Below are 22521 nucleotides of genomic sequence, written 5' to 3'. Positions count from 1 at the left end.
AATGCTTTTTCGCCGTACAACAGAGCCTGCAGTGTTTACCATTCTCAAATATAACACGCAATAAGTATACTTCATTTTTCTGTGAGAAACACAGATAGCTTACGGGAAACACGACTCGACGTTTAGACTTCTCATCGCCGAGTTTGGTCTAGCCTATCTCGCCACTGGGTCTCGATGTGCGCGTGAATCAAGGTCCCTAGGTCCATGCTCCGGGACTGTTCGTGACGTCATCAGCGTCGAAACTCGCTGCCTCGTCCCCCCCCCCCTTTTTTTTTTTCTTCTTCCTCTTTTTTACATTACTGTCAATTTTTACTCTTCGGGTTCGCTAGTCTTACCAATAATTTGTCGAATACCGAGAGAACATAACAAACTGGTTAACCAAAAGACTTCCATCGTGAGTATAACTGAACTATTTTGAAAACTGAAGAGATGGTCAATGAAAGCAACCTACATCCTACCTGGTGTAAAAGGTGGTTACAGTTACTCTGAATCAAGCTTTAGAATTCGACATACAAGAATACGGCTGCAGATTTGAGAAGACCTGGAGTCAAGGGGATGACAGTCACCAAACGCAATGGAAAGAGTTCATACTCTTCTAGGTTGTGGAAGACCTGACAATAATGAACTCAAACTCTTAAGATCCAGAGTGTTGGTAAGGCTGGAGGATTTTAATCCAACTTTTAAAAAAGCCTACTACCTATAAAAAAAAAACTTACTTATATCCAAAGATCTTCATGAAAGAGGTGCATATTTATGTCCCTATGTCCCACAAAGATAAATTTACCGAATTTAATATCAGTTCAAACTGTACTGACAGTCATTATTAGAAACCCATTTCTGATGAAAATCAACCCGAAATCAGAAGGGGACCGAGAAAGATTATAAGACGACCTGAACACAATGCTATTTTGGAGGGGACATCTGAAGAAATTCTTTGATAATGCGGATGTACGGGTTAAAGCATGGGAAAAAAAACTTCTGACGGATATAAAGTAAAACAGGCTGTACATAAAAGATATAGGCAACAGAAAAGATCATTAGTCCCTTGCGTCATGCTGAATTCATTCTGATATTCGGAGAAAATTACGCGAAACTTTACGTTTTAAAAATTGGGCAATAAGCATTATTCATATAGACTTTTTCAACGTCAGTTACGGAATATAAACGATAAATCACACGCACGCCCGCATACTCACACCCGCATTATACATTATATATATATATATATATATATATATATATATATATATACATATATATATATAATATATATTATATTATATATACTTATATATATATTATATATATATATAGTATTAAAACTGTCCGTCATAATGCAGTAAAGCTGTCGTAGGCTGCGCATTTATACTGTACAGTACTCACATTATAATTCAGGAACTGATGATTCACTCTGGTACTCACCTGAAATGAGATAGAAAAATAAAATTATTTTGCAAGAAGCTCAAGTTGAAAACAAACAATTTTCACAGAGTAAACAGCTAATCATAAAACGTTTTCCATGTACTCCTTGCATCCATTTTTAACCAAGTTATTCTTTCTTTTGAAAGATATCATCTCTTTAAATAAACTGGATCAAATTCATATTATTTTACCATTCAGATATAATATCTCTTAAGTATAACCAAGAAAAGCGCTTATCCCTTTAATTCATTCACCTTTCCTCTCAACCATATTGCATGAGCGCTGCTGTTACAGTCATCCAAAACTGAAGTTCAACTTTGAAATGTTATAATGTAATAATAACATTAACGTCACATTCTACGGAAAGGGGATCAAATTGATAACACTAAAAAGCAGAAAAATGTTACTATTCTTACGCAGATCTAAAGACAACGTTTCCCTAATTTCTCTTAGAACTTCTCTTTGGAAGCTTAAAAGTTAACATCTAAAAAGTATTTACCCAAATAATAAAGGGCCATAATATCACCAAATGCCAAGAAAGCTAGACGTATATTAATAATAAAAAAATAAAAACTTACACAACTAAAAATATATCCATTCATGCATTATCATAAATCAAAGGTCAACTGCCTTGTGATTTGATGGTAAGTTAAAAATGATCTGGAATCGTTGTAACGACACTTGTCAAGGTTCATATAATAATATTAATATTAAGAATGCATTTCGATATAAAACATAAAAAGAAAGCTATATGAAACGAACTATTAAATTACTTGGAACGTGACTCCTACTGCTGCATTAGGATGATTGACCAAGGAACGTTCCGTTTTCTCTAGCCAATCTACAGGTTAATTTACGCAGCCAAAAACATCGAAGTGGAATCTAACAGTGCAAATGAAGTGTTGACCGATGACCCTGAATTCCAGGTACTGGGGTCATGGATTGAGGAAGGGGGAGAGCGACTGGACTGGTTGACAGAAACCGGTGGGCTTGGGGTGGAAGACCCTGGTAACATTGCGGCACCTAATTAGGCTGTCACTTCAGGAACCAGGAGTTAAATATAACTTCACCCAAGTGGCGAGACATTGGGCGCAGGAAGTGGAGCAAAATTTCCAAGACATCCATACATAATCTCACGCAATTTACTCCGGTAACTGAAAGATGCAAAAAACTGCATCTATTCAAGAATTGACAGAAGCTGGAAAGAATGTATTCAAATCTGTTTGTCTCTAATCTACTGGTAGTCAAAAGGAAATGCCGTCGATTTCAATGTGAAACTGTACACGGAAATATTATTTCAGTAACACAATTACTGGCAAACAAAACTACTACGAATCCAGTTATTCTAGAGGACTCTGACTCTGAAAATATAAAATGTAATTAAGTACTAAGCAATTCGATATTCTTTCTTTCAATTCCAATAAATAATGCCAACCTAATGTCTAGGACGAGCATATCTTTTCCTCCCACTGTCTTGTATGTGCGTACGTATATACATAAAATATATATATAGGTGTATTGGATATCCATATCCACATCTGCACCTATGAATTATAAGCATTTTTTTAAAAACCGCATCCGCATCCACAATGATAATTTCTTAACACATCCGCATGAGCATTCTGAGCAACATCCGCATCAGAAGTTTGAGAATGCGGATATGTCATATCACCCCCTGCTCAGTGTTCAATAGCTCATATTCATACCATGTAACTAAATATAATTTTTTTTTTGCTAAATTTAGTTTCTTCGTTTATTATACAGAATACATGATACACAATTAAACACCGTATACAGTATATACTTTTTAAGTAGCCCTGTTATAGCATATTTGTTTTGAAACATATTTTTGTTTAAATGATTTCATGTCATTTACAGCAGATGTAATCACAAAGGCAGGGTATTGCATATTTTAGGAAACTCTCTCTCTCTCTCTCTCTCTCTCTCTCTCTCTCTCTCTCTCTCTCTCTCTCTCTCTCTCTCGAGCGACTAAGTTTTGTTACCCTTATCATGCAATGAGAATGAAATGAAATTATGCTAAAACAACTAAAACATTCGTATATCGCTGTTACTGTGTCTACTTTCACATGAAAGTATACACAAACATACACGAGTATCACTTGTTTCTACTTTCAATTAGTACATCAAATAATATGTGGCAACTCTTATAATTTTGAATTATTTGGCTGATTATCATCTTTAGCAATTAAATATTCCCAAATTATTTAGATTTACAAAGTACCCACATCCGCGAGGGTATGGTCATCAAATATCCGCATCTGCATCTGCATCCGCATCCGGAAATTTCAAAGATTAATATCCGTATGCACATCAGCAAATGTAAAAAAAATTTATATCCATATCCGCAAATCCCATTTTCAGTTATCCAATACATCTCTAATATATATATATATATATATATATATATATATATATATATATATATATATATATATATATATATATATATACACGTTAGGACGTCCATCCACTTTGTAACGGCAATCTATATTCATATTTAGCAATAAAGGAAAAATGCATGATCACTGAATTGCAAGTCTGTCAGGAAAAGGCGCTCATGAGTATGTTAAAACATTTTAATAAAAAAAACCTCTGAAGAGAATGCCCATAAGTGAAACGAAATGATATGATGAGAGAATCATGTTTCACATATGAAATGTGCATCCCTTTCATTCTAGTGTCTGTAACATCGATGTCTCCGGAATCCAGGTAAAAAAGTCACAGTAAAAAATTCATGAACAGCCACACACAAAAAAAAGTAACAGAAAAAAAAGTCACATCAGCGTATCGTAGATGGTGGCCCCCGAGGTTTTTAACCAGATACGTATCCATGTATCCATCTTCGCGGCGTTTTCAGTACAAGGCCGTTGGGGACTTTTTTTTTTTTAAACCCGGTATGAATCCACCTTTGCTTGAGGCGTTTTTAGTACAAGCCCGTTGGGGATTACCGTAAACACGTAAACAAAAGACTGTGAATATCATAAAGATAATGATCATCAAGGAAAATTGTGAATTTTTCCCTGTGACATTTTGCTTGTGACTTTTTTTCCACAGACTCATATTGTGACTTTTTTTTCCTGTGACTATTTCCGGCCACCAGTTTACGCCACTGGCCCTTATACAAGTAAGCAAGACGAAGCCGCCTGGGTCCAAGATTCGGAGCAGTTCCTACGTTCCGTTTCTAGAGTAGAGATTTTAGATCTCATTTCCCTCTTACATTAAAATACCAAAAAAATGTCACATGGCATTTCCAATGTCATTATAACCTTCTCTGAATGCGTAAAGATTTTCATGAATAAACTCAAATGAAGACACTCAAAAGAAGACCGTCTAAAGGTTTTTCAGTAAAATTACTGGTTGATTGGCCATCGAAATATTGCATAATGAGTGACACAAACTTGTTCCTGAACAAGTTAAGTACTTAATCAGAAACCTGGTGGCAAAATTTCCTGGGCTGAAAGGAAGTTTGCGTGACGCAAATAAACGGAATGTATCAAGAAGAAAATGAGAGCCAAAGGAAAGGAACATTTTATAATATGCGTTTGTTATTTGAATGCTTTAAAACATTTGAACTATTGAACAATTAAACAATGAGTAAAAAAAAAGGTTTCTATTGGGCATAAAATGGGATCGTATATTTACAAATATGAAATTATATATTCAAGAAATACTTTTAAACTACACAAAATTATTAGTCATTAGACCACGGCTGTGTTCCACATCTCTAAAGACTGATCACACGATCTATCGAGACGCAAAATAATACTCACAAAGGTTTACCTCTATTGCTTTTTATTCTATAAGGAATTAAACCAACGTCTCATTAAACAACGCTAGGGCATGTATTCATTAGTCTTTAGAAATCCATAAAATATATTTCATGCAGAGAGAGAGAGAGAGAGAGAGAGAGAGAGAGAGAGAGAGAGAGAGAGAGAGAGAGAGAGAGCAACGCGTTCCATAAGGTTACGTCATAGACAAACGTTGCGTTAACTTAACGCAAATGTATCACACACAGGTTGAAAACATATCAACGACTGAAAGTGGAGAACGAAACGTTGGCCAGTGCTGGATAATCTCACGAAGCACCGGTTAGGACTACCAATAAATCGCTAACTTACATTTAATCTGTTTGTGATCTGCCCGTTAAGTTGCCGGCGTACTTTTATGGCAGTTTTACTGCACCCTATGATCGAGGAAGACTATAATGATTTAAGCGCTACTAAACTTAAATGTAATAATGCTAAGGAATCTTTGTTTTGTCTTAGTGTTAGAATGGAAGAGAAAGTAACATTAAAAAACACAAAACACTACTTGCTCTTCATGTAACAGTGTCTAGTAATGTCCACATACAAGTCGCAGTATATGTGAAATTTAAAAACCGTACGAAGCTATTCATCCGATTTTTGGGCCACTATGAATATAACCAAAAACCAATTCCCTGTTATGTTCTTTCGGCGTAAATTGATAAAAAAAAAAGACTTTGTAATGAAAAGTGTAGACTTGTTCCAATCGATTCTACTTCTGTTAAGTGCTGTTTACAAAATATGTGTCTTCATTCCTGTCTCATCTGAGCTTCCAAAGTATAGTAGAAATTATGGAGCCCTTTTATTTAAACTATTTGCTGTGAGCTTAATGTAAAACAATTTGTTACAATTATTTCCTCTCTCCTTATGCGAAATGACGTAGGTGTGAGTCTCGTTAGATATCTGGAACAATTGTCCAGTCATTGATATCTGAAAATCCATATGCTCCATGCTTAATAACTTTCTGCCATATTCGATAATATTTAAGGTTACACCAGCAAGATATCTAAGATAACTTACAATTACTTATTGTGTTCATGTCAACCTGGCGCATTCACACATTAGGACCAATGAATAATATGGAACAGAATCAAAGAAAAGTTTTATCACTTTAAAATATTTATACTAAATGAAGATATACTAAGGTGGGTCAACGCCACTAATCACGTTTCATTATCGTAACTTGTTAAATGACAAAACTATCCAAAGTTGTTTCATAATAAATGGTCACCCAGGAGAGAAGACAAACTTGCGAAATCTTTCCCCAATAACGTTAAAGGCCTCGAGGCACTGTGAGAAGATGTCAGGGATGATGGGGATCACCATCAGGACTGCGCATCCACTTCCCTTCCCTCCCCTTCCCTTCCCCGTATCCAATCCCCACTCATCACTTACCTCCTCCTCCTCACACCATCTCTCAGTCCCTCCACCTTAAGAAGTGACAGGTGAAGCCAGGAGTTGAGGGACGAACCTGTTATATTCATGAGTTATCAAGGGCTTCGTCTCATCTCTCATGCTTACGATGTAAGACGTTTATGAGGCCGGAGGAGAAGGCAAGGGGACCAATGGGGGAAGGGGGGGGGGTGTACGACAGAAACATTCGGGAGATGACTGCCTAAACAACGCAACAAAGATAGATTCTAAAGCAGAACTGAACAATAAAACATAAGCTGCTTTACTACCTGCAGATTTATCAGAAAATATTACAGCGCCAGTTTAAAGACAGTAAATATAACACTATATTTATGCTAGAAATTAAATAGGTTCATGGAAAAGTACACTTAAAAGTCTCACTGAAAGACATTTCAGAAAACATCTAATATTGACAAAACTTATCTACGACCGTTCGATCAGAAATCCGGTCAGAATTACGGTCACGGCGAATAATGGACTTACAATGAAAACGAAAACAATAACCATCGTTACCACAAAAGCAACTGTTCAAAATTGACTACGATTTCTCAAGTTCCGAGATACAAATAAACATAAATACGAATTTACAGAAATTCCTGATTCCAAGAGACTATACCAAAATTCACTATTCTCTTACGTGTTTGTGAAACAACGCCGCAGACGGTGGCAAATTCATGATTAACCTTTCTTCTCAAAGTATGACCCTGACCTCGCCAAGCACATCGGCTTTCACAGTGAAGTATGCATGCCAAAATGAAATCTCAATGTCCTTTGATTAAAGTGTAGGAAGGGTGAAACAAAAACAAAAAATTAAACTTAAAACCCGTCCTCTACAGAAGCAAGACAGATGGACAAATTGGTCGATTACGAGATGCTCATAGATGCATTTCAAGAGCACAAAAATTCCACATGATTACCATACAACTGAAGTGAGTATCTTGTGCTAGCAGAATGTGCACATGCGTGGCCAGAAAGTGGAGAGACTAGAAATGGCAATATCCATCCTAAAGGTGGACTTCATAAAATGAAAACCACATATGATAGAAACAAATAATCCATTTTCGTGATCTCCCGCAGCAACCGCCTTGGTAGCCTCTGTCGAAGAGACGAGTACATTGTGTTTTCAAGGAATCTCAACTTTAAAAAGGTAAATATAGCCAGATCCTCGAGGCTGTTCCCTCTAAAATGACAATTTCCAATGAAAGTAATTCATGGAGACCGAAACACACGACGTCATACTCAAAGTCATGAAGAAATGGCAACTGGTTTCCTTCGCATAATAGGTTTATACTCGCTGTTCACTGAATACATTGCAATGCCAATACGGCATTTATGCACCGATATAAATAGTTATATAGCAATTATAATCTATGAAGGAATAATACATATTCACCATAACAATCTGGATTCGGCCTCAGTGAGAGTCTCATTTATTATTTGTCGGTTGCAGTTTGAATATGACTTGAAAAAGTTGACATCTCACATATAACTTGTTTTGGAATAGAACAAATTATAAAAAAAAGCAAAAAAAAAAATGAAAGACAATGAAAGGTTAGTTATGAATTCTTCGGTACAGCAGTGGGCTGACCCACTGCTCAGCAAGGATGACCTTTAGCTTCCTCGGAATAACCTAAAGATGTTACAGGTCATCTCTCAATCATATTCTTGACTATTTCAGCCATTATAACACGGCGGTGGAGGAGGAGGAGTGGAAGGAAAAAACAAAATAGGGGAGTGAAGAGGAGAAAAAGGAAAGGATAATGAAGAGTGGGATGAGAACAGGGATAGGAAAAACAAGAGGGGAGAAAAAGTAAAGATGCGACGAAAGAAAAGAATAAGACGGTAGAAGAAATTACAAAGAAATGAAGGAAGATTTGGAAGATCAAAATGTGGAAACGGGAGAGAGTATCAAGGGAAAAAAGATTAAGAAGGAAGAAGTGGAAGAAGTGGAGATGGGAGAGAGGAATAAGGAAAGAGAATAAGAGGAATAGGGGGAGTGGGTAAAGGGGATGAGGAAGAAATGTATGAAAGGACTAAGGAAAAAATAAGAATCAAATAGAGGGAATGGAATAAAATAGGGAAAAACAATGAAAATAAAGAGGAAAGACGAGGAGGGGAAGAGAAAAAAAAGGATAGGAGGAATAATTTGTGAGAAAAAGGTGAAGATGAAGGGAGACTACATGAGAGATAAGGAAAAACAAGGAGCAGAAAGAGAGGATAAGAAACAAAACAGAGAATATTATGATTAAGGGAAGTAACTCAATGTTTTGGGTCCAGAGAACGATTTTTAGTTTTCGCGCACTATAGCAGCCAGGAGGTGCGTAATGTTGCTAGACGAAAGATGAAAGCAATCTGAAGTATTTTAGTTGGTAAAAATGGGAATTTTGTGCGTGCATACGCAGGCAGCAAAATTTAACAGTCAGCCATAACATCGCAATTATTTCCTTTGAATTTTGTTTTTTCCATCTTTGTCAAAGATCCTGCCACCTGCGCCTGTCATCTTTGCCAAGGATCCTGCCACCTGCGCCTGTCATCTTTGTTAAAGATCCTGCCACCTGCGCCTGTCATCTTTGCCAAGGATCCTGCCACCTGCGCCTGTCATCTTTGTCAAAGATCCTGCCACCTGCGCCTGTCATCTTTGTTTAAGACCTGCCACCTGCCGGCCTTGTCATCTTTGCCAAAGGATCCTGCCAACCTAGCCTGTCATCGTTGCCCAGGATCCGGCCACCTGCGCCAATGGTCATTCCTGTGTCCAAGGAATCCTGCCACTGCGCCTGTCATCTTTGTCAAAGATCCTGCCACCTATGCCTGTCATCTTTGCCAAGGATCCTGCCACCTGCACCTGTCATCTTTGTTAAAGATCCTGCCACCTGCGCCTGTCATCTTTTGCCCAAGGATCCTACCCACCTGCGCCTGTCATCTTTGTCAAAGATCCTGCCACCTGCGCCTGTCATCTTTGTCAAAGATCCTGCCACCTGCGCCTGTCATCTTTGTCAAGGATCCTGCCACCTGTGCCTGTCATCTTTGCCAAGGATCCTGCCACCTGTGCCTGTCATCTTTCTCAATGATGCTGCCACCTGTGCCTGTCATCTTTGTCAAAGATGCTGCCACCTGCACCTGTGATCTTTGTCAAAGATGCTGCCACCTGCGCCTGTCATCTTTGTCAAAGATGCTGCCACCTGTGCCTGTCATCTTTGTCAAAGATCCTGCCACCTGTGCCTGTCATCTTTGTCAAAGATGCTGCCACCTGCGCCTGTCATCTTTGTCAAAGATCCTGCCACCTGCGCCTGTCATCTTTCTCAGAGATCCTGCCACCTGCGCCTGTCATCTTTGTCAAAGATACTGCCACCTGCGCCTGTCATCTTTGTCAAAGATCCTGCCACCATGCGCCTGTCACTGAGTCCTAAGATCCTGCCACCAAAAACGCCTGTCCATCTTTGTCAAGATCCTGCCACCTAACGCCTGTCGAATCTTTGTCCAAAGATAACTGCACCTGCGCCTGTCATCTTTCTCAGAGATCCTGCCACCTGCGCCTGTCATCTTTGTCAAGGATACTGCCACCTACGCCTGTCATCTTTGTCAAAGATACTGCCACCTGCGCCTGTCATCTTAGTCTAAGATCCTGCCACCTACGCCTGTCATCTTTGTCAAAGATCCTGCCACCTGCGTCTGTCATCTATGTCAAAGATACTGCCACCTACGCCTGTCATCTTTCTCAGAGATCCTGCCACCTGCGCCTGTCATCTTTGTCAAGGATACTGCCGCCTACGCCTGTCATCTTTGTCAAAGATCCTGCCACCTGCGCCTGTCATCTTTGTCAAAGATTCTGCCACCTGCGCCTGTCGTCTTTGTCAAAGATCCTGCCACCTGCGCCTCTCATCTTTGTCAAGGATCCTGCCACCTACACCTGTCATCTTTGTCAAAGATGCTGCCACCTGCGCCTGTCATCTTTCTCAGAGATCCTGCCACCTGCGCCTGTCATCTTTGTCAAAGGATTAACTTGCCAACCTTGTTCCATGTCCATCTTTTCAAGATTCCTGCCACTTGCGCCTCTCATCTTTGTCAAAGATACTGCCACCTGCGCCTGTGGTCTTTGTCAAAGATGCTGCCACCTGCGCCTGTCGTTTTGTCAAAGATCCTGCCACCTGCACCTGTCATCTTTGTCAAGGATACTGCCACCTGCGCCTGTCATTTTTGTCAAAAATCCTGTCACCTGCGCCTGTGATCTTTGTCAAAGATGCTGCCACCTGTGCCTGTCATCTTTGTCAAAGATCCTGCCACCTGCGCCTGTCATCTTTGTCAAAGATCCTGCCACCTGCGCCTGTCATCTTTGTCAAAGATTCTGCCATCTGACCCTGTCATCTTTGTCAAAGATGCTGACACCTGTGCCTGTCATCTTTGTCAAAGATGCTGCCACCTGAGCCTGTCATCTTTGTCAAAGATGCTGCCACCTGTGCCTGTCATCTTTGTCAAAGATCCTGCCATTTGTGCCTGTCATCTTTGTCGAAGATCCTGCCACCTGCACCTGTCATCTTTGTCAAAGATACTGCCACCTGCACCTGTCATCTTTGTCAAAGAGTATGCCACCTGCGCCTGTCATCTTTGTCAAAGATCCTGCCACCTGCACCTGTCATCTTTGTCAAAGATCCTGCCACCTGCGCCTGTCATCTTTGTCAAAGATCCTGCCACCTGCACCTGTCATCTTTGTCAAAGATCCTGCCACCTGCACCTGTCATCTTTGTCAAAGATTCTGCCACCTGCGCCTGTGATCTTTGTCAGAGATCCTGCCACCTGCGCCTGTGATCCTGCCACTGTCATCTTTGTAAAGATACTCCCACCTGGGCCTGTCATCTTGGAAAAGATCCTGCCACCTGTCATCTTTGTCAATGATCCTTCCACCTGTGCCTGTCAACTTTGTCAAGATACTCCTACCTGCGCCTGTCATCTTGGAAAAGATACGCCACCTGCGCCTGTCCATCTTGGAAAAGATCCTGCCACCTCTGCCTGTCATCTTTGTCAAAGATACTGCCACCTCTGCCTGTCATCTTTGTCAAAGATACCGCCACCTGTGCCTGTCATCTTTGTCAAAGATACTGCCACCTGTGCCTGTCATCTTTGTCAAAGATCCTGCCACCTGCGCCTGTCATCTTGACAAAGGTCCTGCAACCTGTGCCTTTCATCTTTGTCAAAGATCCTGCCACCTGTCATCTTTGTCAAAGATCCTGCCACCTGTCATCTTTGTCAAAGATGCTGCCACCTGTCATCTTTGTCAAAGATACTGCCACCTGCCTGTCATCTTTGTCTAAGATACTGCCACCTGCGCCTGTCATCTTGGAAAAGATCCTGACACCTTTGCCTGTCATCTTTGTCACAAATACTGCCACCTCTGCCTTTCATCTTTGTCAAGGATACTGCCACCTGTGCCTGTCATTTTTGTCAAAGATACCGCCACCTGTGCCTGTCATCTTTGTCAAAGATCCTGCCACCTGTCCTCTTCGTCAAAGATCCTGCCACCTGTCGTCTTTGTCAAAGATACTGCCACCTGTCATGTTTGTCACAGATACTGCCACCAGTGCCTATCATCTTGTAGAAAAGAGGAAAAAAGAAAATGAAGGAAAAGGAGGTGCATATCAGCCACGAGCCTGTTTACCAAACCTGGTGACAATGAGTAGCTGGGACGCTATGAAACTCCTCCCCCCAACCTCTCAAAATTGGCAAAAAGAGGTCATTGGTGAACTAATACCATGATTGCGATGACTATAAAAAGGGACAGCATCTCTTTTCATAATAGAGCGGACCAGGAGCCTGGTGAGCTTCCCAAATCAACTTTACCAATAAATGCGAGGACACTGACACTGTCAATGGATTTTTCTGAAAATTAGATTTTGGGGGATTCAAATGCTGTCTACTTCCTTATCTATGAACCAATTCTAAAAATTCAAAAAGGATTATAATTCTTGATGACTGGAAAAATTAAAAATCCTATTGTTATTCAAAATTAGAACATTTTGATTTTTTCCTTACATGTTATTTTAGATGAGACAAAAAGCAAAATAAAACTATTGAATATAAAAAGATTTTCCTATTTACTATACTGTAATCTTTATGCTAGTTTTGATTTTTCTAATTGACCATAAATAAGTGAGGATAGTAAATAAAAAATAACAGAAAACAGAAAAATGATAAAATGAAAACTATACAATTCAGGAAGGCAAGATTTGGCCGAGATATTCTGAGCATATGGATGAATGTTTTGTGTAAGTTTCAATATCATAGTGCAAAAATGACCTCGCACCAAGTTGCTCTCCTTATGTAAAAGGAAATGATAAACGATAAAATGAAAGAAGACGAAGAGGAAATGAGGATTAAGGAAGTGAAAATAAGAATAACACAAAGGAAGAATGAGAAGAGGAAAAAGAAAAAAAATAAGGAGGGAAGACAGGGGTTAGGAAAGAAAAGCTGACAATTATATGAAAGAAGGTAAAGATGACATCGAAGAAGAGACGGAAAGAGTATGAGAAGACGGGAACAAGGACAAAAAAAAAAAAAAAAAAAAAAAAAAAAAAAAAAAAGAAAAAAAAAGGGGAGAGACAAGAGGAGAGGGCAGAAAAGAGAAAAATGGGGAAAGAAATCAGGAAGTGAAGCAGGAAGATTAAATGCGGATAGGGAAGTGGAATGAACAAAGAATAGGGAAGAATATGGAAAGGGAACACAACAAAAACAAAGCAAAAAGAAAAGGCCAGCAAAGAAGGGGAAGAGAGAAGAGAAAAAGCCAGCAAAGCGGGGAATGAGAAAAATGAAAAAAGAATAAGGAAGATAACAATATAGAGGGAAGAAGAGGGGAAGAAGGGGAGGGACAAGAATAGGGAGGGGTAATATAAAAAACAAAGGAAGAAGATGAACAAGAAAATAAACAATAGTGAAACGCAAAGACGAGGGGGGAAAGGAAGAAATGGAAGAGGAGGAGGAGGAGAAGGGTTAGAAGAGAATAAGTATCTGCGAAACGGAAGAGAAGAATAATGTCGGACGACAGGGTAAAGAGAGAAGAAAAAAGCGAGGAAGAAGGAGAAAAAGAAGAGAGAGAGAGAGAGAGAGAGAGAGAGAGAGAGAGAGAGAGAGCAAACACCAAAAGGGTGGGAGAGGGGAAGAGGAAGAGTTTATGCCGATAATGCTCTTCCTTGACAGAATGAACCGTAATTCTTGAACCTCTCTTTCCTCTTACCAAGAGGAGCTGGGAGTGTTCTCGAGAGCTCTCGCCCTTCAAAGGCACTGCGTGGTTTGTCGCTTTTTATCAACCAACGGGAAGGTCAATGGTTTCATTATAGCAAGTTTCAAAAACATTCTCTGCTTATTCATTCATCATTTGATCCTCTGTATATTTGTTTTAGCCATTATTAACTGGGCCGTGCCATATCCGGATCACTTTTTTAACTACTTCAAACTCAACCAGACTTCTGGTTTCAGTCTTGTCTTCTTCCCTCTGTTTAATTACTCTCCCTATGTTAAGGAAACAACGATTTCATGAAAAAAGATGAAGTTGATATTTGAAATGAGACATATCAGGAAAGCTGTCTCATCAAAGATTGGGGATTTGACTACAGTAAACAAACCGTGTATAAAATTAAGAGAAAAGCTGCATTGTACTAAAAAATCTGTCACGAGATCAAAATGAAACTGTAGTATTATGTCAAAGTATAAATCTTTATTCATGAGGACTCTGGAAGTAAAGAAAACAAACATTAGAGACAGGTAACTTCCTCAGGTTGTTTTCAGGTTTCCTCTTTTTCACCCATCATACATTCAAATGGCCCCTTTGCACGATACCAATATTTGCTATTCAAATTTGGAGAGGTTAATAAAATACCCCAAAAAAGAGGTAGGAGGTAATGTTCTTGGAATAACAATGAAATCCATATTTTTCAGCTATAAAGTTCAAAGGCAGACTTTTAAGTAATTTTTATTTGCAATAACAAATATATTTTAATTTTGCTTAAAACGACTGAAAGTTCGAATAACGTAAAGGTATCTATAACAACAACTAAATAATGAATATGGGTAGACAACAGAGATACACAGTTTACACCACTAACTGCTCATAAAAACGACCACCACGGCTTAATTCACTACCACCAACAAATTTATATCACTAAATCGTCATCATTTGAAGAGAGTCGGAGACCCAATGTTATCATTATCTTTATTAGCCGATGTCGAAAAGCCTTTACGGCTCAACAATGTTTGCCTTCGATCATAAGTGGAGCAACAAGTGAAACGTCGCCGACACTTCGGTGCACGATAGACACTTGGCAGGGGAAAGAAGCCCGTCCTTCTTCCTAACGGCGCCTTCGGGAAATCCCACACCCTCTTCTAACTTGTAAGATCGATGACCTTACTTGACCAACGAAAAAACACGTTAAGAATACACCTTCAGGAAGGAACATTTTAACTGACCCTTCGCCATAAGAATATGAGTGAATATGTATATATGGATTTCGGTGTTAAGAAATGTAAGAAAAAATAAGAAAATGAAGAGAGAGAGAGAGAGAGAGAGAGAGAGAGAGAGAGAGAGAGAGCTGATCAGCCAAGCGGTATGCTTATAAACTTCGTAAAAGACTTGAATAGATGCTTTCAGGTAGGTTCATAAATACATTCTTAAATACGCGGCAATCCTCTTCCTTACTTTTAGCGGGTTACTGTGTAGCATACCACTTAAACTCTTCCTCTTCCAATTTCCTTGATCCCTGCTACCTGATATTATTCATATAACTTATCTGTATCACTCTTCAGCCCGTATATAAAAACCACTCCTTTTTTTCTCTCTCTTTGTACTTGCCATCAGACATGGAGTTCAAACTCGGGCGACTTTTGTCGCCTAAGAGAAGCAACAATCCGAGAGCTCAATATCTTAAATATGAAGCTGAAATGAGATCTTGATGTTTCAATATTTTCCTTCGAATATTATTCTTCTATGAATGGTCAATAAGGGTAGTCAATAATTAGCTTATTAATTGTTTTGTTAAAAAATATATCCATAGTTGCATGGTAATGTTTAAGTTCTAGTAATCTAATAGGAATTTTGTAACATTTACGAAAGGCGATATCTGTTGAAAAAGTAGTTTAGCATTAATAATATCTGCTCGTCATCAACCAATCAAGTTATGCAGGCAAACATCCAAATACCAGTTTCAGAAGTAGAGTAAGCACAAATATAAGTGACCAAGGAAAGTAAACCAAAAGGTAAAATTATAAATCCCGTGTTTCTGCAAGATAACCGACGATTTGAGCAACTAAAAGATGAAGTAAACAACAGAGGTTTTGATAAAAGAATAACGGAAATCAGAATCAGGAAGAGAATTCCGCAGAGAACAACAACAACAACAATCAAGGGACGACTGAGACAATGGTGAAATAGCATCGTGTTGCTTTCAGTTAAGAGTTGGCAATATACCTTCAATTACTGGACAGAACAAAGTTGATTATTTGGGCGATTTCTTGAATTCCCCTTAGTAGTACATTGGCTAAAAAATAATTTTTAGTGAATGTTGTCCTAACTCCCGTATAATCAAGACTCTTTATAGAAATAATCAGGAAAAAGGTTTCGTTTCTTAATCCTCTCCGTACGAAAAATTTGAGGACTTTTCGCAGTGGAAAATAGACTTTCACGCTTTAATGATGCTGATGCTGATGATAATGATGATGATTATTATTATGATCGTGCCTCCTTGAAGGAAATCTGTGCATAAATACCCACATGTATAGACTTACATAATTCCACTGAACTCTAACTGACACGTGCGTGCAACCCAGCAGCTTGAGGGGTATTTGACAAAAATATGGGAACATGCGTCATTACTTATTAGGAAGAGATAATTAAATAATACAGAAAATCCATGACATATTAGAAGATCAGGTTCCGGCAACTTAATTAGCTGATCATGCCTAGAACCTTGAGACGCTAAATTTGGCAACGGGAAAGTTTGAGGAAGACATAACCGAGAATTGCAATATCTGGAACGTGGCCCAAACTGCATAAAATAGGAGGTATAAAAATAACCCTTTTTAAAATACATTCAACCGCCCAATACCAAATAAATTCGAACTCTAGACTTACAAAAATTTGATAATATGTCAATTCATACAACACCACCTAACAATTCCCTTATTTAAATCAGATTTGTTAATACATCCGTATTGATGTTTGCCTAAACAACGTTGGGAGAAGGCAAATCACTAAGTTACTTTACATGCTCTTCATAAAACTTTACATTTCACAGCGTCAAGGCGTCTCTTCTTTTTAACTGCTAAAGCTGTTGCTAAGGTCAACTTTATATTTTCTAGCCTAGGCAACCAGAATATTCAGATGGAGGAATACTTCTGGCTACACTTCAAGTGCATTCGTTAAGTCCAGGGGGCTTAAAACCTTAAAACAATCTGGCCTTGCACATTATAGAAGAACTATCTCAATGGCACGGTCTGTCTTAAGCCAATGACTTGAAATGCCATTGTTTGTTAGGCCACTTGAAAGCTAATATTTGTGCTGGGAACATCTCTTTTTAGTCTTTTTGATGTTTGGCCAACATAAATCTTATAACAATCTTTACAAGGGATACTATATACAATATTGTTTTATTTGGATGGACTATTCTTAATCAACATATTTCTTAAAGTATTGTTATAGTTAGCTGCTAAATTAATATCAATAGTTTTTAGAATCGGTATTGTAGATATGAAATTGGGGTAAAAAGGTAAAAAGAGAATATATTAACCAGAGAATATATTAACTCTGGTTCGAGTGTAATAGTATATCTTATTTGCATAATTCTTACAGAAATAAAAATAATTTAAAGCTAACATAATGAATCTCCTATTTTGTAAGTAATTTTAAACTCATTGTCCAAGAATTCAAGACAATAAATTCTAAGAGCTCTAAGATACATACTGGTAAATGTTGATATCTTCATTATTTTAGAATGATTTGAATGAAAATAAATATATAACAATTATTTGTTGTTTTCCTATATTCTTTAAAACAAATATTTTTATAATCTCTGACATCTAAGACATTTAGAAATGGGATACAATTATTTTCTTTATATTCTATTATAAAGTTTATGGCAGGTATTAGATTATTAATAGTATTCAGGAAGTCAGGTATACTATTTACATTGTCTTTTTCAATACATAAACAATCTTCTTCTTATCTTACCCAAAACACCTTAGGGAATAGATTCTTGGAATAAGTTTAGTCTAAAATAAATTCCATGTAGATATCAGAAAGAAGGGGTGAAAGGGGGTTTCCCATAGCTATGCCAGAAATCTGTTCGTAAGTTACTATTGAAGGAGAAATTAATTTTTAATACAAAAGGTTATCAATTTAATTGGTAGGTAATTCTAAATTACACAAATCTAAATGTTGTGATAGAGATACATAGAAGTCATCAAAGGGTACTTTAGTGAATGAAGATGTCACATCAAAACTAGTAAATTTATCTGTATTGGATCAATCAATACGGGACAGTCTAAACAGAACTCAACAGAATTTTGTAAATGCGAGTTAGAAATAGTACCTAGGATGGGCGATAGTAATTTAACTAAATCTTTCGACAATTTATAACTAGTGGAACCAGTTGAACTGATAACGGGATGTATAGGAAAACCACTCATGGGTCTTGATTAATCCATACATGTATGGCAGGGATGGGCCAATCGTTGTTACTTTCTCTTTTCAAGACGCGAAATCTTAGTATAACTTCAATTTTCGCATTGAAACTTTTTATGACATCAGCTAAGGGGTAGTTCTTTAGATTTTATAATTGATAGAGTCAGATAATAAATTCTCAATTTTTTGAACATAATTCTTTCTATCCAATATTACAAAACTATTGGATTTATCAGCTTTAGTAATGTGTAAACTATTATCTTTCTTTGTTATATGAATTGCATCTACAAACCTTTTTGGAAAATCTCTGTTTTGTTCAGTATTTGAATCCGAGAAAAAGGCCTTTAAGTAAATTCATTGGAGATTATAAATTTTCTTCTAAGTATAGTTATTTCTGATATGATGTTGGTACATGAGATGTTATCCGTAATCAAGTATGATGATCCGTAGCTTATAGACAGTATTAGATTTATGTTCAGTTCTTTGTATGAGAGATTATTACACAATCCTCCTCATATTTGTTATTCCAGTGACTTATTTCAATGAGTCTTTTCAATTTTTGATCAAGGTGGTGAACTCGATTGTTTATCTCGAATATATATATATATATATATATATATATATATATATATATATATATATATATATATATATATATATATATATATATATAAATTAATATCGGTAGTTTTTAGGATCAGTATTGCAGAAATGAAAATTGGGGTGAAAATGTAAAAAGAATATTCTTAAGTTCTGTATTAACTTTGGTTTGATTGTAATATATATTCTTTCCATTATTCTTACACAACTCAAAGGACATTAGTGAAAGGACAATATCCGAATTAGACGAGAAGTTCTTCAAAAGTATCTGCAAGAGTAAGTCATTCCCAAGTCTTTATTAGCAAGAAGATTACGAGTGGATAATGAATCCCCCTTTAATGATTTGTGTGCAATTTCTCCCCAAACAGCAATTAGAAATACAATAAGGTTAGAATTCAATAATTTTATGAATTTACGAACTGAAAGATTTAATTTCATGTATAGGATTCCCCCAAATTGGATAACAGTACTCATGGACAGAATCTATAATATATATACATACATATATATATATATATATATATATATATATATATATATATATATATATATATATATATGTTTAAAAAATCACAGTAGATGCACGTGACTTCATAAATAGGCGAATTCCACAGGAAAATGATAGTCAGAAATCCAAGCGCTTTCGTCTTTACTCAGGCATTGTCAAGGAGTTAATGAAGTACAATTGAGAGAAAGGTCTCAGGTACAACACAAGATCAAGAATACCAGATGGTTAATTGTCAAAAGGGTAAAAATTAAAAGAGATAATCCAGGATTATCGGATATCACACGGTCACAAACCTAATCAGATTGATCCTAACTGAAATTACAGTTTCTTTACAGTCCAAAACATGTAAAAAACTGACTATATTAATTTTGTTGCTTATATTTATCTACAACTTTTTTCATTACGAAGGCATCAAGTTTAAATAAACCAAGACTTAAATTTAGAACATTTCTATTATTTGACTGGTGAAACAAGATTCAATGACATTCCTTTTAACTGTCATTACATGGGATTAAGACTCTTGCTTGACTCCAGTTAATAGGTTTTTAGATATTCCTAGAATTTTAAAGCTTTCAACATAAATGTTGTTTTCAGTAATATTAATGTCAAGAGTTTAGTAATCAAAAATTCTCCTAAAGATCTTCCAGGCTGCATATATGAAATTCCTTGCAAAATGTGTGATAAAGTCTACTACGGACAAACCGGTAAATCTCTTTCACAACGTCTCAAACAGCATCAATATTCTGTGAGAACTGGGGAAATATCGAATACATTATTTGTACATATCAGAGATATTTAGACCATCCTATTAACTGGAGTCAAGCAAGAGCCTAATCCCATGTAATGACACAGTTAAAAGAATATCATTGAATCTTGTTTCATCAAGTCAAATAATAGAAATGTTCTAAATTTAAGTCTTGGTTTATTTAAACTAGATGCTTTCATAATGAAAAAAGTTGTAGATAAATATAAGCAACAAAATTATATATTCAGTTTTTACATGTTTCGGACCGTAAAGAAACTTTGTAATTTCGGTTAGGGTCAATCTGTCTAGGTTTGTGACCGTGTGATATCCGATAATCCTGGATTATCTCTTTTAATTTTTTACGCTTTGACAATTAACCATCTGATATTCTTGATCTTGTGTTGTACCTGAGACCTTTCTCTCCAAACGGTACTTCATTAACTCCTTGACAATGTCTGAGTAAAGACGAAAGCGCTTGGATTTCTGACTATCATTTCCTGTGGAATTCGCCTATTTATGAAGTCATGTGCATCTACTGTGATTTTTTAAGCATATATATATATATATATTATATATATATATATATATATAATATATATATATATATATTTTTATATATATATATATATATATATATATATATATATATATATTTATATATATATATATATTATAGATTCTGTCCATGAGTACTGTTATCCAATTTGGGGGAATCCTATACATGAAATTAAATCTTTCAGTTCGTAAATTCATAAAATTATTGAATTCTAACCTTATTGTATTTCTAATTGCTGTTTGGGGAGAAAATTGCACACATCATTAAAGGGGGATTCATTATCCACTCGTAATCTTCTTGCTAATAAAGACTTGGGAATGACTTACTCTTTGCAGATACTTTTGAAGAACGTTTCGTCTAATTCGGATATTGTCCTTTCACTAATGTCCTTTGGAGTTGTGTAAGAATAATGGAAAGAATATATATTACAATCAAACCAAAGTTAATACAGAACTTAAGAATATTCTATGTTTACATTTTCACCCCAATTTCATTTCTGCAATACTGATCCTAAAAACTACCGATATTAATTTAGTATTTAAATATAATAATACTTAAGAAATATGTTAAATAATACTTAAGAAATATGTTAAGTAAGAATAGTCCGTCCAATTCAAACAATATTGTATACAGTATCCCTTGTAAAGATTGTAATAAGATTTATTTTGGCAAAATATCAAGAGGAATGAAAAAGAATGTTCCCAACACACATATACTCTTTCAAGAGGTCTAGCGGACAAAGGCATTTTAGATCATTGGCTTAAGACAGGCCATGCTATTAACTGAGATAATTCATCTATTATCTGCAAAGACAAACACTATCAGAAAATAAATCTTCTGGAAGCTGCGTTCATTGATGCCAAGTGCACCAGGAATTTGTAACCTCAACCCTGGATTATCCCTAGATCCTCTTTCCCTGTCATTTCTGTTTGGAGAACATGTTGTCTGAATCAAGAAACTGAAACCCCGCCCACCACTGCTCCATTTTGTATATAAAACTCTGTAAACTGTTTTTGTACTCAGTGTGAACTTGAAAATGTAGAATAAACTACAAAAGTACTTATTCCAAGTCTCAGGTTTCATTCGCCTTCTTACGTGGATTTTATGGTGTGTATGTGTATATATATTATATATATATATATATATATATATATATATAATATATATATATATATATAATATATATTATATATATATATCAGCCGTACTGATTTTTCCTTTTTCAAAAATATACATGAAATCACGAAAGACAGAAAAGAAGCTAGAACGGTCTCCAAGGGAGATAACAAAAACAAACTATCCTAATCAAATAATTCCATCGTTTAAATATTGTCTGGCCAAAAGACGAGCCAATCGCCGTGGTTGAACTACTTCCTCAGTGTGTTCGACTGTTCCCTGGGCCATACCCTCTGCATCGCCACCTGCAATGGGGGCACTTTCTTCCAATGCCTGGGCAGGAGAGAGAGAGACAACCTGGGCAGTAGGAATGGCGCAAACAACGTCTGTACTAATATTTATAGTTTTAAGAAGCAAATAATTTAAAAATGCATCCTCTTGGGTGGATGATTTGTTAAATTCAAACAGGTTTAAAATATTAATAAGAGCCCCTTCATCTACTCGGCGTCTACCTACGTTATTACCTTGTAGATTACTTTCGCTTCTTCACTGTATTTAGTTTCAGAGGGCAGGGTTACTGACAAAACTTCGGAATAGCTATGAGGTCACATTGTCTCCGGTGTTGGCTAATTCGTGCATGGAATTGTTTGAAGTCGATTTAGTTTGCCGTTGTCTTGA

General features: G+C 36.8%; 1 protein-coding gene across 7 annotated transcripts in view; it reads right to left on the bottom strand.

Moving 5' to 3' along the window:
* Positions 1 to 22521, bottom strand: part of LOC135217790 (potassium voltage-gated channel protein Shaker-like) — a 693892-nt gene that overhangs the window by 302753 nt on the left and 368618 nt on the right. Inside the window, exon 2 of one of the 7 annotated variants that reach the window (XM_064253832.1) lies at positions 1384 to 1422. The exons of the other annotated variants lie outside the window; for them this stretch is intronic. Within the exon in view, the coding sequence (XP_064109902.1) occupies positions 1384 to 1385 (2 nt within the window). The 5' untranslated portion in view covers positions 1386 to 1422. The remainder of the gene's footprint in view (positions 1 to 1383; positions 1423 to 22521) is intronic. 7 annotated transcript variants of the gene reach the window in all.

The sequence above is a fragment of the Macrobrachium nipponense genome, chromosome 7 (genome assembly GCF_015104395.2).
Source record: "Macrobrachium nipponense isolate FS-2020 chromosome 7, ASM1510439v2, whole genome shotgun sequence".
Taxonomy (NCBI): Eukaryota; Metazoa; Arthropoda; class Malacostraca; order Decapoda; family Palaemonidae; genus Macrobrachium; species Macrobrachium nipponense.
The sequence above is the reverse complement of the archived record's forward strand: the minus strand, read 5'-3'. Positions and strand labels throughout refer to the sequence as shown.